This window comes from Gouania willdenowi, chromosome 10, assembly GCF_900634775.1.
Source record: "Gouania willdenowi chromosome 10, fGouWil2.1, whole genome shotgun sequence".
NCBI classification, from domain to species: Eukaryota; Metazoa; Chordata; class Actinopteri; order Blenniiformes; family Gobiesocidae; genus Gouania; species Gouania willdenowi.
Window position 1 is genome coordinate 13,086,557 of NC_041053.1, and position 14,608 is coordinate 13,101,164.

Here is a 14,608-nt window from a genome sequence, read left to right on the forward strand (position 1 = left end):
TGATTTGATTTATATTGATCATGTAAATGGCAACTTAAAAACAGTTTACATTAAAATAAAATAAAATGACATCAAGAAATAAAACAGTATCTTGCATTTTCAAATTCTTACGCATCTCAATTTACATGAACATAATGTTAAATAAAGATTTTTTTTATTTTTATTTGGTAGGCTACAAAAAGTCAGTTGAATTTGATAACACATGACCATGTGGTCAACACATGCTAATTTCTCATTTCTTGCCACACATAAATCATGCATTTTTAACCAACACATTGTTAGTTAAAATAATCTGTTCCCCCACAATTAAAATCTCTATTTTCTTCCAGAATAGTGTTTTTGTTAGTTTAGTTATCTTACCAGAGATTTAAACCTTAAGGTTAACCACAGGTGCAGGAAAGTTGATGGTCTGTAGATGTTGTAGGAGGTGAAGTAGGAACGTGCTGAGTCATTGCACAATGTGATTTATTTATAAGTTAACAAATTGTTATATCTTGATTTTATTTGTCATTAATCATTAATAGCCTTTGTAAAAAAAAAACAAAAAAAAAAACCATTAATAATTTAAAAAAAACTATTTATCTTGATAGTTTTCTTTAAAGCTATAAGCATAAAAATCAAAGAGCCACATTAGGCTCTAGAGCCACAGGTTGCAAATCCCTGATGTAGACACATCTTTCTTCTTCTTCTTTAGTGGATTTTTATGGTGTTTGGCAAACAACTACTCAAGCTGAACAACAAAAACAACAACAACAAAAACCTAGATCCTATTCATACCTATTTCCCTCAAAAACTGATTTATGCTTCCTTATGATAAATAATGAGCTGTTTAGTCATTCCTTCTTCTTTCCTGTTTCCTCGTTTTTCTAACCCTTGTTTGAATTCTTCTACCACCTTCATTTCCTCTCTTCCTCCCAAAACACGGTTACTTAATTTTCTGTTTGATGATATCCCTTACTTCTGTTTAGCTGAGCTGAACTACTAGATTGATGTTACTGTACTGGGTGGCCTCTTTTGCCTTTTCTTTTTTTTTTTTTTTTAATCTGCCATCTCACTTCTTTTGATCCCACTCTGTGCTGACACATATACAAAGAATATTGATAGACATCACTTGATTCCTGAAAAGTATTTGCTGTATCTCTAATAGAAGCCTCAGTGTGCTTCTGTTTTTGTTGTAGGTTTGAAATGCATATTGGAAAATTGGAATTACACTTCAATGAGAACAGTCCATCCTGATCATACTAATAGTATATAATAGACAGTATATAAGTGCTAATTGAGTGTGTAGTGTGTAGTATGTCAGTATGCAATGTGGAACACAGCCATAGTGTCGAGACCAGTAAAAAATGAATGATGATGTCCTCTAGTGGGAAAACAGTCAACTGCATTTTACCCATATGACCTGGGGCCTCATTTATATAACATTGAGTAGAATCCATACTAAAAGTGAGTGCATGTGGAGAATCTGAAAGTGTCCTTCACCAAAAAAGCGTGCAGAGCTCACCTGCACACACTTTTCCCTTTATAAATCACAGCCCAGCTAGAAGTTTGCTGGAGAATTCACTTCATACGTCACCCTCGACACACTCAGAATTCTACCATAAATGGTCAAATGCAAAAGAGCTCATGAATGGTTTTTGTATCTAAACAAGCCTGCTGACCAATGGGATTCTATAATAGTTTGTGGCAGGAATGACAAAGAAAAGGAATTTCAGAACGAGAAGGAAAGAGTGATGAAGCCCAGAATAAAAAGTGTATTTATTTGGTGGCCATAGTAATGGCATAAATGAATGAATGCTGTCGGCCCTGCTGTAAAAGGCGCAAAATGTGACAGAGGTGAAAAAAGAGGTCCGAAATATGCAATAAAAAAATGAAGAAAAACAGGACCAATGATTTGGCAGCAAATATAAACACTTAATTAATGAACTGGTAAAAAGGATCAGGGTTCAACATGTTTGAAAAGTAATGTTTAAGGACAAGATTCACAGAAAAAAGGATTTCTAACAAGAAAACAGATTTTCAAAAAACAGATTGAAAACACAAAACGTTCTCGGTTTCAATGGAATAACAAAAAAACACAATGTTCAAGGGAACGTCTCCTGTGTTGGTTAGAATAGACTCTGAGATGTAACTAATTAAAATGAAGACAACTAACTGAAGTTTAAAGCGTTTTAACAAAGTATCACAGCATCTACAACTCTAATGAACATTTTTACAAAAATGTGATTTATCACCTCTGTGAGTTTTCAAGTGAACCTTCAGAACTTTGAGGAAAACGTTTCCCCACATATTTCACAGGAGTGTTGCTTCTCGTCTCTATGAGTTTTCGTGTGACTTCTTTCTAGAATGTCTTTAAACTTTTTACATAATAATGGGGTGTGGCCTCTCATCAGTGTGACTTTTAGTGTAAAACCATTCCCATAAGTTCCACAACTTTATGGCTTCTCATCTGTGTTTGGTGACGGTTTCGAGATTGTTTTATGAAAAAACTTTTTTCACAAATTTCACAAGAAGATGATTTCTCACCTGTATGAGTTCTCACACGACTCTTTAGATTATATTTTAAATAATGCATTTCACACAAGTTTCATAAGAATGTGGTTTCTTTCCAGTATGAGGTCTTGTAAGTATTTAGATTATTCTTTTTGGTAAAGCATTTCCCACATCCCACCTGTATGAAATCCCATGTGACACTGTAGATGATTGTTTTAAATAAAGCATCTCCCACATATTTCACAAGGAAATCGTTCCTGACCTGTGTGAGTTTCCATGTGACGATATAGATCGTTCTTGCGAATAAAGCATCTCCCACATTTTTCACAACAATGAGGTTTCTCACCTGTGTGAATTCTCATGTGTTCCTTCAGAGATGATGGTGTAATAAAACACTTCCCACATGTTTCACATGAATGGTCTTTCTTCAGTTTGTGGTAACTTGTGTGTCTTTTCAGTGGCAATGATTGAGTGAAGCGTTTTCCACAGATGTCACAGAGAAAGCTGCGTCACTTTGTTATCCAACAGAAGAACGTTTATGCCTGAAGCTTTTGGTCTTAATGTTACATCTGTTGTTGGATTCCTGCTCCATGTGTTTCACAAATCCTGATTCTTGGTGTTCCTGTTCGTGATCTTCACTTGGTTGGCCGACTGAAGGAACTTCACGTCTGAAGTTTTGCCGACATTTCTGCCGATATGCTGCTTCTCATTAAACTGAAAATTGGACGTTGAAGCTTGTTTAGTGGCGCTGCTTGTTAAATTATCTTCCTGTGACCTGGATGACTTGGGCTTGTTGGTAAGGTGATGTTTATAGTTGAACTCTAGGTCTTCCTGTTGGTGATCTTCAGGAGGAGAATCCTTGTTATGGAGGACTGGCTCACTGTCTGATTCTGATTGACAGGGTTCACATTGTGTGTGTGTGTGTGTGTGTGTGTGTGTGTGTGTGTGTGTGTGTGTGTGTGTGTGTGTGTGTGTGTGTGTGTGTGTGTGTGTGTGTGTGTGTGTGTGTGTGTGTGTGTGCTAATCTATCGGCTGTCCGAACTGAGGTGTTTTTATTGTCCTTGCAGTTATGTATCTGAACTTCTAGGAGGAGAGATGTTTGTTTCCTGCTCTGTGGTGTTGCCGGTGATGTGTCATCTTTCACGAGTGATGGAGGTGTCTGAGGATGACCCGGCTTACATGGCTAGATTTAGATTTCTCAACGGACGTGGAAAAACGCAAGGAAAAAGCTAACATCTTGGTTGAGGGTTGCGACAACACTGGGTCCTCGGTTTAAGGGCCTCAAATGTATGAGGTGTGGTGTGTTATCACTGCTTTGCTCAGGGAGTTGGAGAGGCCTACACAGCCACAACAACCAGCAATGATTGAGCCACAGAAGAAATGATCAGCTCTGATGTTTGCCTCAGACTCATCTGATGAAGAGAAAGATACTATTGCCAGATGTGTGGAGCGCTACAGAGCCGACTAACGACATGGAAGACTCTCCACAACAGTGATGGGCCAAACATGTAGGAGCTCACAGCAAGATGGCCTGTCTTGCATGCAAGTACTTGGCAACAGCTGCTACATCTGTACCATGTGACAGGTTATTTTCACTGTCTGGGCATGTTGTTCAGAAGAAGAGAGCTGCCCTGTCATCTGAAAATGTAAACATGTTTGTGCGTTTGAGCGACTGGCACAGTGCTAAGAAACAATAGTAATGTGGACAATCCACATATATAGTAGCTCTTTGGTTTTGTTCATTTAGTCAAGAATAGGATGAGAAAGGATAAGGCAGGGTTACACAGACTTTGCTGAATACAATATGAGAGCTGTTAATGGCACAATTGTTTTCATTTTTTTTGTAACACCCTATGTTGAGCCTACTTTGTAGTAAGGGATGATTTTGTGTTTTGTGTTGTTTTATTTCTACCCATGTGAGGTGGTTAAGCACAATCATATTGTGTGCTTTTGGCTTTGAGGTGGTACGTTTAGATGACAAATTGTAAATGTCTCTGCTGTGATGCAGATTTAATTATTTATTTTAAGCTCTTTGAAAACTGGATGTTTAATAATTCTTTCCAAATGTTGAGTTGAACACTACATTGTTGATTTTCAATTCATGTTAATGTGCCCATTTGATGATTCCTGTTGGGCTGAGTTTTAAATGTTGCAGTAATAAATATTTTTTCATAATGTAAGCATATAGGTCCACTCCTATATTTATAAGAGTATTATAAAGTTGAAAAATATCTTTTTAATGTACAATCAGAACAGATGCAAAATATGCGATTAATTAGCGATTAATCATGAGTTAATTATGGAAGTCGTGCAATTAATCGCGATTAAAAGCATTATTGGTTTGACACCCCTAATGTATATATATATGTATAATTTTTTGGAGAAAAAGACATATAACTGCTTGAAGTACACAACACGTGATATAACTTCTTGATCGGGAGTGCTCTGACATAAAAAGGATTGACTTTTCAAGGATATATAAAACACTTTGTTTTCCATTTGTAAAATTAGGCAAATAACAGTTTATCTGTAAAAATGTTTAATCAAATTAGAAAACATTTTTTTCACCATTATTACAACAATTGTATTGACAATAAAAAAGAGCAATTCTTAAGTAGAGTGGCCAGTATCCGGCCATAGATTCTTGATTTCCAATACCCTGTCTGTCGCACAGTGCAGCATTAATACGGGCACATTTTTGTCTTTTTTGGAGCACTGGGGGGATGAGCTCCATGTTGGCTAATAGGACAGTAAGTGGAACAATGTATGACAAAGTCATACTCTGGGACAATTTGGACATTTTTTAAGAGTTTTTTGTAAAAAGATTACTTTGATGTGCAGTTCAATCCCCGTCTATCTAATGTTTACATTTGTGTATCTCCAAATGGCTGTGCATACAGGCAACACACAAATTACAAACATTGTTGGATTTTGCTGGTATCATATATGACTTACCTCACTGGGAACATTACAGTCCGTCTCCCGGCATTTCACGAAGCAGTCAAACCATGAAAGGAGTGTTTATATTGGGGGAATGGCAGCTATGTTCGCCCCCTCCGAGTATTTTTAAGCCTTTAGCCTTTCACACCCCTGTGTGATTCATCCTCACACCTCCACCCCTGGCTCTCTGACTACCTACACTTCTTTGTACGACTGTGCCGACACCCCTCACCCAACACTGTATGCTCCCGCCATGATGAACATCACAGCTGACCAGATGAAAAGGCAATTGGTGAAGCTCAGCGCTAGCAAAGCTGCATTACCTGATGGAGTCAGCCCAAAAGTACTGAAGGTTTGTGCTCCCCAGCTCTGTGGAATATTACAGCACATCTTCAACGTTCTCAGATGTTCTTTTAGAGAAGTTGTGAAATAAAACACTTCTATTTTCTGTGTTGTTTGAGTGACAATGATTGATTGAAGTGTTTCCCACAGACGTCACAAGAGAAAGGTGTGTTATATTGTTGTCCAACAGGAGAATCTTTAAGTCTGAAGCTTTTGGTCTCAGTGTCACAGTTACGTCTGTTGTTGGACTCCTGCTTCGTGTGTTTCACAGATCCTGTTGGCCGATGAAAGGAGCTCCATGTCTGAAGCTTTGCTGACATTTCTGTGAAGAATGCTGCTTCTCATTAAAATGGAAAGTGAACATTGAAGTTTCTTCAGAGGCGCTGCTTGTTAAATTATCTTCCTGTGATGTGGATGACCTGGTCTTGTTGGTAAGATGAAGTTTATAGTTGAACTCTCGGTCTTCCTGTTGGTGATCTTCAGTAGAAGAATCCTTGTTATGGAACTGGCTCACTGTCTCCTTCCGATTGACAGGGCTCAATTTGCTTCTCATTAACAGTTAGTGGAACAATAACAATAATCATGCATTGGATTTTATTTAGAGTTTTATCATAGACACTCTTTGATGTGGATTATTCTTGTACTCCATACACAGTGGTGGTAAGCTACTATTGCAGCCACAGCTGCACTGGAGCAGACTGACAGAGGCAAGGCTACCATAGTGAACATCCAACGATTCGGTTATTGGACGACCCATTCTACCACTGATTCACGGTCGCCCCAGTATCAGATTCTTGTCTTGGTAAAAGCTGCTTCTGTTCCTGAAAGGTGGAAAAGTCCTCCTGCTTCTCTTGGATTAGAGCAGGTTCTTGTTCTTTCTGATCTTTCTGAGTGTTTCCTCTTGACTGACATATTCCTGTTCAATAGCTTGAGCTAATAATAATTATTGGAGATGACCTGCTTAGTGTCTGCTTCTGATTTAGGATCTGCTACCATAACAAAGACAGGCTCTTGGTTTAGTAAAAGCTGTTTTTGTTCTTCCTGGTCCTTTTAAACTTGAGCAGATCTGAGGAAACGGTGACGTTTTATTGTGTAGGCAAAACCAAGATCGATTTGGCCAAGTTAGTCTGAGAACTCGTCAATTAGGAGTCAGTATAATGACATGGACATGTGGGATATGTTTACCAGTATGCTGGAGGGTAGTTTGATCAGGTAGATTTTGTCATCTACATTAGCCATTGGGTAACATTTCAAAGCGCCACTAACTGTCACCCCACACAAACGCCCACGCCGCCAGTACAACAGCCATCAACCACCTCCACCCCACACCAAACAGCAGCCGGTACCAAAGCAGACAGCAGGCGGGTGCACTCCTAGGAGGCCTGGCCAAAAGACCCACCCCCAAGACACCATAGCCCCAGCATGGCACACACGCTAAAATAAAAGGTGGTGGCAAAATCCTCTGATGATATCATCAGCCCCAAAGCTCTTGTCTAGGAAGCTGATGACATCAGCTTCAGAACTCTTGTCTAGGAAGCTAATGAAGAAACTGATGATGTCATTGAAGAATGAAGGACAAAATTGTACAAAACCTAGAAGCTTTGGTCAGTTCTGACAGTCCAGTGGCGGTAATTCACCTGTAACGCTAGGTGCCACCTGCCATAAAACAAAACAAAGAAAAAGTTCTGACATTCTCTTACTGAGTCACTCAAGTTTTTGCATAATAATTTGAAGGAATAGACTTGGCACAATGGAGGCTGGTTTACAAGACAACCTACCAGAAGGTTTACAGGAAATTTTGACCTCAGTATTTGGGTGGGATAAAGACAGTCCTCTGCCAGACCTCAATGTTTTAAACACAGCTTTGCTCAAAGAGATTTGTGAAACACAAAGAGAGCTGCTGAAGTTGGATACTAAACTTGAAAAAAACAAGGTAAAAATACAGTCAACAGAGCAGTTAATGCAGAAAGTAAAAGAAATCAACAAAGACACTCATACTTTCATTAAAGTGAAGGAAGGTGAGATTGATGTTGAGAATCATTTCATAGCTCTGAAGAATGGAACAAAAGATCACCTGGCACAGAAAAGTGCCAAGACGATGGAAGAGCTTCAATCATTAACTGAGAGGGAAACAAAACTGAAGGACGGCATCTTCAAATCCAAACAGAAGCTTGAGATGTGTCGGCGCCAGAAGAACTGGGACCAACAGACCATGGATGCATTTTTAAAGGAATCAGCCCAGAAACATGAAGGCTCGATGGCTTTGATGAAGTATGCTCACCAAGATAACATGCGGATAAAGTCACTCACTGGGGCTATTGAAAAGGAAACCATGGATGTCAGTGAACATCGTAAGGCCCTTGACAAAGCAAAGAATGACAATAAATCTGCCCAAATTGCGTTGGATAAAGCTAAAGATAACATGCACCAGGCCTTAGTGGGTACCCAGCAGTTTTTTTATCACTTGGAAAACTCAAGTAAGCAAATGGAGCAACCAGATGCTGAAATGCAGAAATGTGCACAGGTACTTGTGCAGACACGCCAGGAAGTCGGCAAAAGAGAATTGACCCTTTCTGAGTGCAAACACCTGCTGAATACTCAGAAAAACCACAACAAGGAGACAGAAAGGAGACTGATGTTAGCAAAGGAGCAAGCAATGGAACTGCAACAACATCTAGATACAGAAGACGGTAACCTCCATCAGCTACAAAGCGAGCTTTCAAATTGTCAAAATGAGGTGAACAAATCAACAAGTGAAGTAAAGTCTTTAAAGGCTAGAGTGTCCCAGATTAAAAAAGAGAAGGGAGAAAATGATGACAGATCGGAGGAAATTTACACCTCTTACAGCTGTATTGGGGCCTTGGGACAGATGCTCCAAGTTCTGACACAGACAACCCTTAGTGAGACAGAGAGCAATGCACAGATGAAGCAGTTCCTTACTTATGAGCAGCAAGCTGTAAATGAACTTGACCTCCAGCTGCGTGTCAGAAGACAGAAGCTGATTGATAGTAAGCAGCATTTAGAGGATGCAAAAGCAAGTGAAAAGAGTTTAACAATAAAGGTTTCGGAGAGTAAATCTACTATTACGATTCTGGAAGAGAAGTGTAAAAAAGAGGAGGAGGAACAAAGGACACTGAAGAAGATTGCATTCCAGCACAATTCAGAAATAGCAGCACTGAAAAATATCTTGGTACAACTGCAGGGCAATGACTCTCCAGATGCAAAACAAATGATGAAAGTAAAGATTGCTGAGCTGACAAAAGACCTGGAAGAAAAACAAAAAACAGCAAAAAATATTACAAATGCAATCAAAGAATCTGATAGAGAAATCAAGCGTTTGAATGGCGACAAACAGAAATCAGAAGGCAAGAAGGATGATCTGTTTAACAAGAACAAGGAGCTCTTAATTCTTTGCGACCTGACAGAAAATGATCTGATGAGACTCAGACTCATGAATCAGGAAAAACTTGTGCAAACCCAACATGCCAAAACAGCGACGGAACGTCTGCATCATCTATTGCATAAGAAGACAAAGAGCATGCACTCCTCAGAGATAAAGAAGCTGGATTTGCTGAAGGCTATGAAAGAGCGAGAATTGGAGATACAGGCAGAGAAGGAAATGCTCTCTCGACAGCTGCACATTACAGAGCAGGAGACGCATAAACTCCGACTTGAACTCAATGAGAGACTGCACAAGCTAGACTTAATGAAGAATCGTTGTGAGATTTTGGTCTCTTCAATACTGCCTGAAGTGGAAGCAGACGAAGCTCAGGCTTACTGCATCACAAAGTTTGAACAGGAGAAAGAAGAGCTAATGCAGAAACAATATGCTCTGGATGCCCAAATTCAGAAGGTGGAACTGGAAAATAAAGCTCTGGAGAACACCAACCTGCTGTGGCAACACAGAACTTCAACTATTCGCCAACATTTCAACCAAGTGGATGAAACCAGACCAGAGTACCAGGAAAAGCTGAGCCTGAAGGAACAATTGAAAGAAGTTCAGGATGTGCTTAAGTCTAAAGAAAGAGAGATACAACACCTCCAAACAGATATACAAGAAAAAGAGAAGGCCTTGCAAAGTGTCCAGCATGATCAGCAGGAGGTGAATAATCAGATAAAAGTCAAACGGCATCTTCTGGCCAAACTGCAGAAACAGGCACACGTCCAACAGGAGAGCATCAACAGGCTCAAAAAACAGTGTGCTAAGCTGACCAAAGAGATCCGTCAAGCAGAGAACACACAGGAGGAGATACTCGAGGAAAAACACATCAGGCTGATGGAGGCGAAGCAATTCAGCAAGAAAATTGACCAAATGCTTACAGAAGCAAAGAAGAAATGTCCTGACCTCGGGCCTGTGCTGGAGGGATATTTCCAGCAGGCAAATATACTCTTTCCATCTCCTTCTCCAGCACAAGGCAGCCAACAGACCTCCAGGGCAAGTTTTGGAGTCAATCTCAGGGCTCCTGCTTCCTCGATTAACAACGGCCCTAAATCTTCAGTGCAGTCCGCTGCTACATTGAAAACTGTGACGCTGAGCTTCAATCCGCCATCTCCTCCAAACATTACCTCCGGAAGACCCAGCACAGCAGGCAGGAAGAGCAAGAAGACAATAACCAAGAAAAAGCTCCCATAAATCATGTCAGATGACTTCCAGCTGAATGCCGAACCTACCTCTCCTGCAAACCGCTCCGCAGACCTGTACGTTGGCCCGTGCTGACCATGATGTTTGAAACATCTTGTTTTGGTCAGTTGTTTTGGTGATTAAAAGTATTTTGGCAGAAAACCAAAAATGCATTTTTGGGCTATTTTCAGTGGCCGAATTTTCGGCGTATCACTAATAAATATTGGTATCAGGGTTTACTCCAGAGTTCTCTGGTTGTCATTTTGTGCTGAAGGTAGAAATATTAACGCAAACAAAAACAACATCAAATAGATGAGAAACTAGGTTTATAGATTAGAATAGATTCACTCTCATGTGTTGTGGAAAAACTATATTTAAATATATTATTATTGTTATTATTTTACAAGTTATTATCCTTTGAATTAAAACTGATCTATTATTGTAACCAATCGTGTGTGTGTGTGTGTGTGTGTGTGTGTGTGTGTGTGTGTGTCTGTAACAGTCTCCGGTGTCGGTCAATCTCCTCCTCGTACTGATCGATGGTTTGTTGAAACACGGTGAATATTTCTGCAGCAGCAGCAGTTAGTCTGTTAGTGATAAACTCTCTCAGAGCCTCAGAGGAACACATGTTTACTATCACATAAACACAGTGAGCTACAGGAAGCTACCGATGCTAGTTCTTCTTCTTCTTTGTTGTGTTTCAGGGCGGTTTGCATTCAACTTCCGCCTCCTACTGACCAGGAGGAGCACTGACACTATGACTGACGTCACTAGACCAGGGGTTTGCGACCTTTACTCTAAAAGGAATCATTTTGTCTCATCTCAGCTGGATTAAAGTCCTCCTGGAGCCGAAAAAATACCTTCTCAACGAAGACAATGCAGTGTATTATTATATATACAGTTAAAATTATATAGAATATTGTTTGATTTCATTTGATTTGATTTATATGGATCATGTAAATGGCAACTTAAAAACAGTTTACATTAAAATAAAATAAAATGACATCAAGAAATAAAACAGTATCTTGCATCTTCAAATTCTTACGCATCTCAATTTACATGAACATAATGTTATATAAAGATTTTTTTTATTTTTATTTGGTAGGCTACAAAAAGTCAGTTGAATTTGATAACACATGACCATGTGGTCAACACATGCTAATTTCTCATTTCTTGCCACACATAAATCATGCATATTTAACCAACACATTGGCAGTTAAATAAATCTGTTCCCACATAATTAAAATCTCTATTTTCTTCCAGAATAGTGTTTTTGTTAGTTTAGTTATCTTACCAGAGATTTAAACCTTAAGGTTAACCACAGGTGCAGGAAAGTTGATGGTCTGTAGATGTTGTAGGAGGTGAAGTAGGAACGTGCTGAGTCATTGCACAATGTGATTTATTTATAAGTTAACAAATTTTTATATCTTGATTTTATTTGTCATTAATCATTAATAGCCTTTGTAAAAAAAAAAAAAAAAAAAAACATTAATAATTAAAAAAAAACTATTTATCTCGATAGTTTTCTTTAAAGCTATAAGGAGCCATTGCATAAAAATCAAAGAGCCACATTAGGCTCTAGAGCCACAGGTTGCAAATCCCTGATGTAGACACATCTTTCTTCTTCTTCTTTAGTGGATTTTTATGGTGTTTGGCAAACAAATACTCAAGCTGAACAACAAAAACAACAACAACAAAAACCTAGATCCTATTCATACCTATTTCCCTCAAAAACTGATTTATGCTTCCTTATGATAAATAATGTGCTGTTTAGTCATTCCTTCTTCTTTCCTGTTTCCTCGTTTTTCTAACCCTTGTTTGAATTCTACCACCTTCATTTCCTCTCTTCCTCCCAAAACACGGTTACTTAATTTTCTGTTTGATGATATCCCTTACTTCTGTTTAGCTGAGCTGAACTACTAGATTGATGTTACTGTACTGGGTGGCCTCTTTTGCCTTTTCTTTTCTTTTTTTTTTTTTTTTAATCTGCCATCTCACTTCCTTTGATCCCACTGTGTGCTGACACATATACAAAGAATATTGATAGACATCACTTGATTCCTGAAAAGTATTTGCTGTATCTCTAATAGAAGCCTCAGTGTGCTTCTGTTTTTGTCGTAGGTTTGAAATGCATATTGGAAAATTGGAATTACACTTCAATGAGAACAGTCCATCCTGATCATACTAATAGTATATAATAGACAGTATATAAGTGCTAATTGAGTGTGTAGTGTGTAGTATGTCAGTATGCAATGTGGAACACAGCCATAGTGTCGAGACCAGTAAAAAATGAATGATGATGTCCTCTAGTGGGAAAACAGTCAACTGCATTTTACCCATATGACCTGGGGCCTCATTTATATAACATTGAGTAGAATCCATACTAAAAGTGAGTGCATGTGGAGAATCTGAAGGTGTCCTTCACCAAAAAAGCGTGCAGAGCTCACCTGCACACACTTTTCCCTTTATAAATCACAGCCCAGCTAGAAGTTTGCTGGAGAATTCACTTCATATGTCACCCTCGACACACTCAGAATTCTACCATAAATGGTCAAATGCAAAAGAGCTCATGAATGGTTTTTGTATCTAAACAAGCCTGCTGACCAATGGGATTCTATAATAGTTTGTGGCAGGAATGACAAAGAAAAGGATTTTCAGAACGAGAAGGAAAGAGTGATGAAGCCCAGAATAAAAAGTGTATTTATTTGGTGGCCATAGTAATGGCATAAATGAATGAATGCTGTCGGCCCTGCTGTAAAAGGCGCAGAATGTGACAGAAGTGAAAAAAGAGGTCCGAAATATGCAATAAAAAAATGAAGAAAAACAGAACCAATGATTTGGCAGCAAATATAAATACTTAATTAATGAACTGGTAAAAAGGATCAGGGTTCAACATGTTTGAAAAGTAATGTTTAAGGACAAGGTTCACAGAAAAAAGGATTTCTAACAAGAAAACAGATTTTCAAAAAACAGATTGAAAACACAAAACGTTCTCGGTTTCAATGGAATAACAAAAAAACACAATGTTCAAGGGAACGTCTCCTGTGTTGGTTAGAATAGACTCTGAGATGTAACTAATTAAAATGAAGACAACTAACTGAAGTTTAAAGCGTTTTAACAAAGTATCACAGCATCTACAACTCTAATGAACATTTTTACAAAAATATGATTTATCACTTCTGTGAGTTTTCATGTGAACCTTCAGAACTTTGAGGAAAACGTTTCCCCACATATTTCACAGGAGTGTTGCTTCTCGTCTCTATGAGTTTTTGTGTGACTTCTTTCTAGAATGTCTTTAAACTTTTTACATAATAATGGGGTGTGGCCTCTCATCAGTGTGACTTTTAGTGTAAAACCATTCCCATAAGTTCCACAACTTTATGGCTTCTCATCTGTGTTTGGTGACGGTTTCGAGATTGTTTTATGAAAAAACTTTTTTCACAAATTTCACAAGAAGATGATTTCTCACCTGTATGAGTTCTCACACGACTCTTTAGATTATTTTTTAAATAATGCATTTCACACAAGTTTCATAAGAATGTGGTTTCTTTCCAGTATGAGGTCTTGTAAGTATTTAGATTATTATTTTTGGTAAAGCATTTCCCACATCCCACCTGTATGAAATCCCATGTGACACTGTAGATGATTGTTTTAAATAAAGCATCTCCCACATATTTCACAAGGAAATCGTTCCTGACCTGTGTGAGTTTCCATGTGACGATATAGATCGTTCTTGCGAATAAAGCATCTCCCACATTTTTCACAACAATGAGGTTTCTCACCTGTGTGAATTCTCATGTGTTCCTTCAGAGATGATGGTGTAATAAAACACTTCCCACATGTTTCACATGAATGGTCTTTCTTCAGTTTGTGGTAACTTGTGTGTCTTTTCAGTGGCAATGATTGAGTGAAGCGTTTTCCACAGATGTCACAGAGAAAGCTGCGTCACTTTGTTATCCAACAGAAGAACGTTTATGCCTGAAGCTTTTGGTCTTAATGTTACATCTGTTGTTGGATTCCTGCTCCATGTGTTTCACAAATCCTGATTCTTGGTGTTCCTGTTCGTGATCTTCACTTGGTTGGCCGACTGAAGGAACTTCACGTCTGAAGTTTTGCCGACATTTCTGCCGATATGCTGCTTCTCATTAAACTGAAAATTGGACGTTGAAGCTTGTTTAGTGGCGCTGCTTGTTAAATTATCTTCCTGTGACC

The 14,608-nt window shown here is 38.6% G+C and overlaps 1 protein-coding gene across 1 annotated transcript; it reads left to right on the top strand.

Annotated features, from left to right (window-relative positions):
• Positions 1 to 7,359: 7,359 nt before the first annotated feature.
• Positions 7,360 to 10,463, top strand: LOC114471273 (coiled-coil domain-containing protein 39-like). The gene has a single exon (XM_028459973.1). It carries the CDS (start codon positions 7,526 to 7,528, stop codon positions 10,406 to 10,408), a length of 2,883 nt encoding a protein of 960 aa, XP_028315774.1. The 5' UTR covers positions 7,360 to 7,525; the 3' UTR covers positions 10,409 to 10,463.
• Positions 10,464 to 14,608: the final 4,145 nt, after the last annotated feature.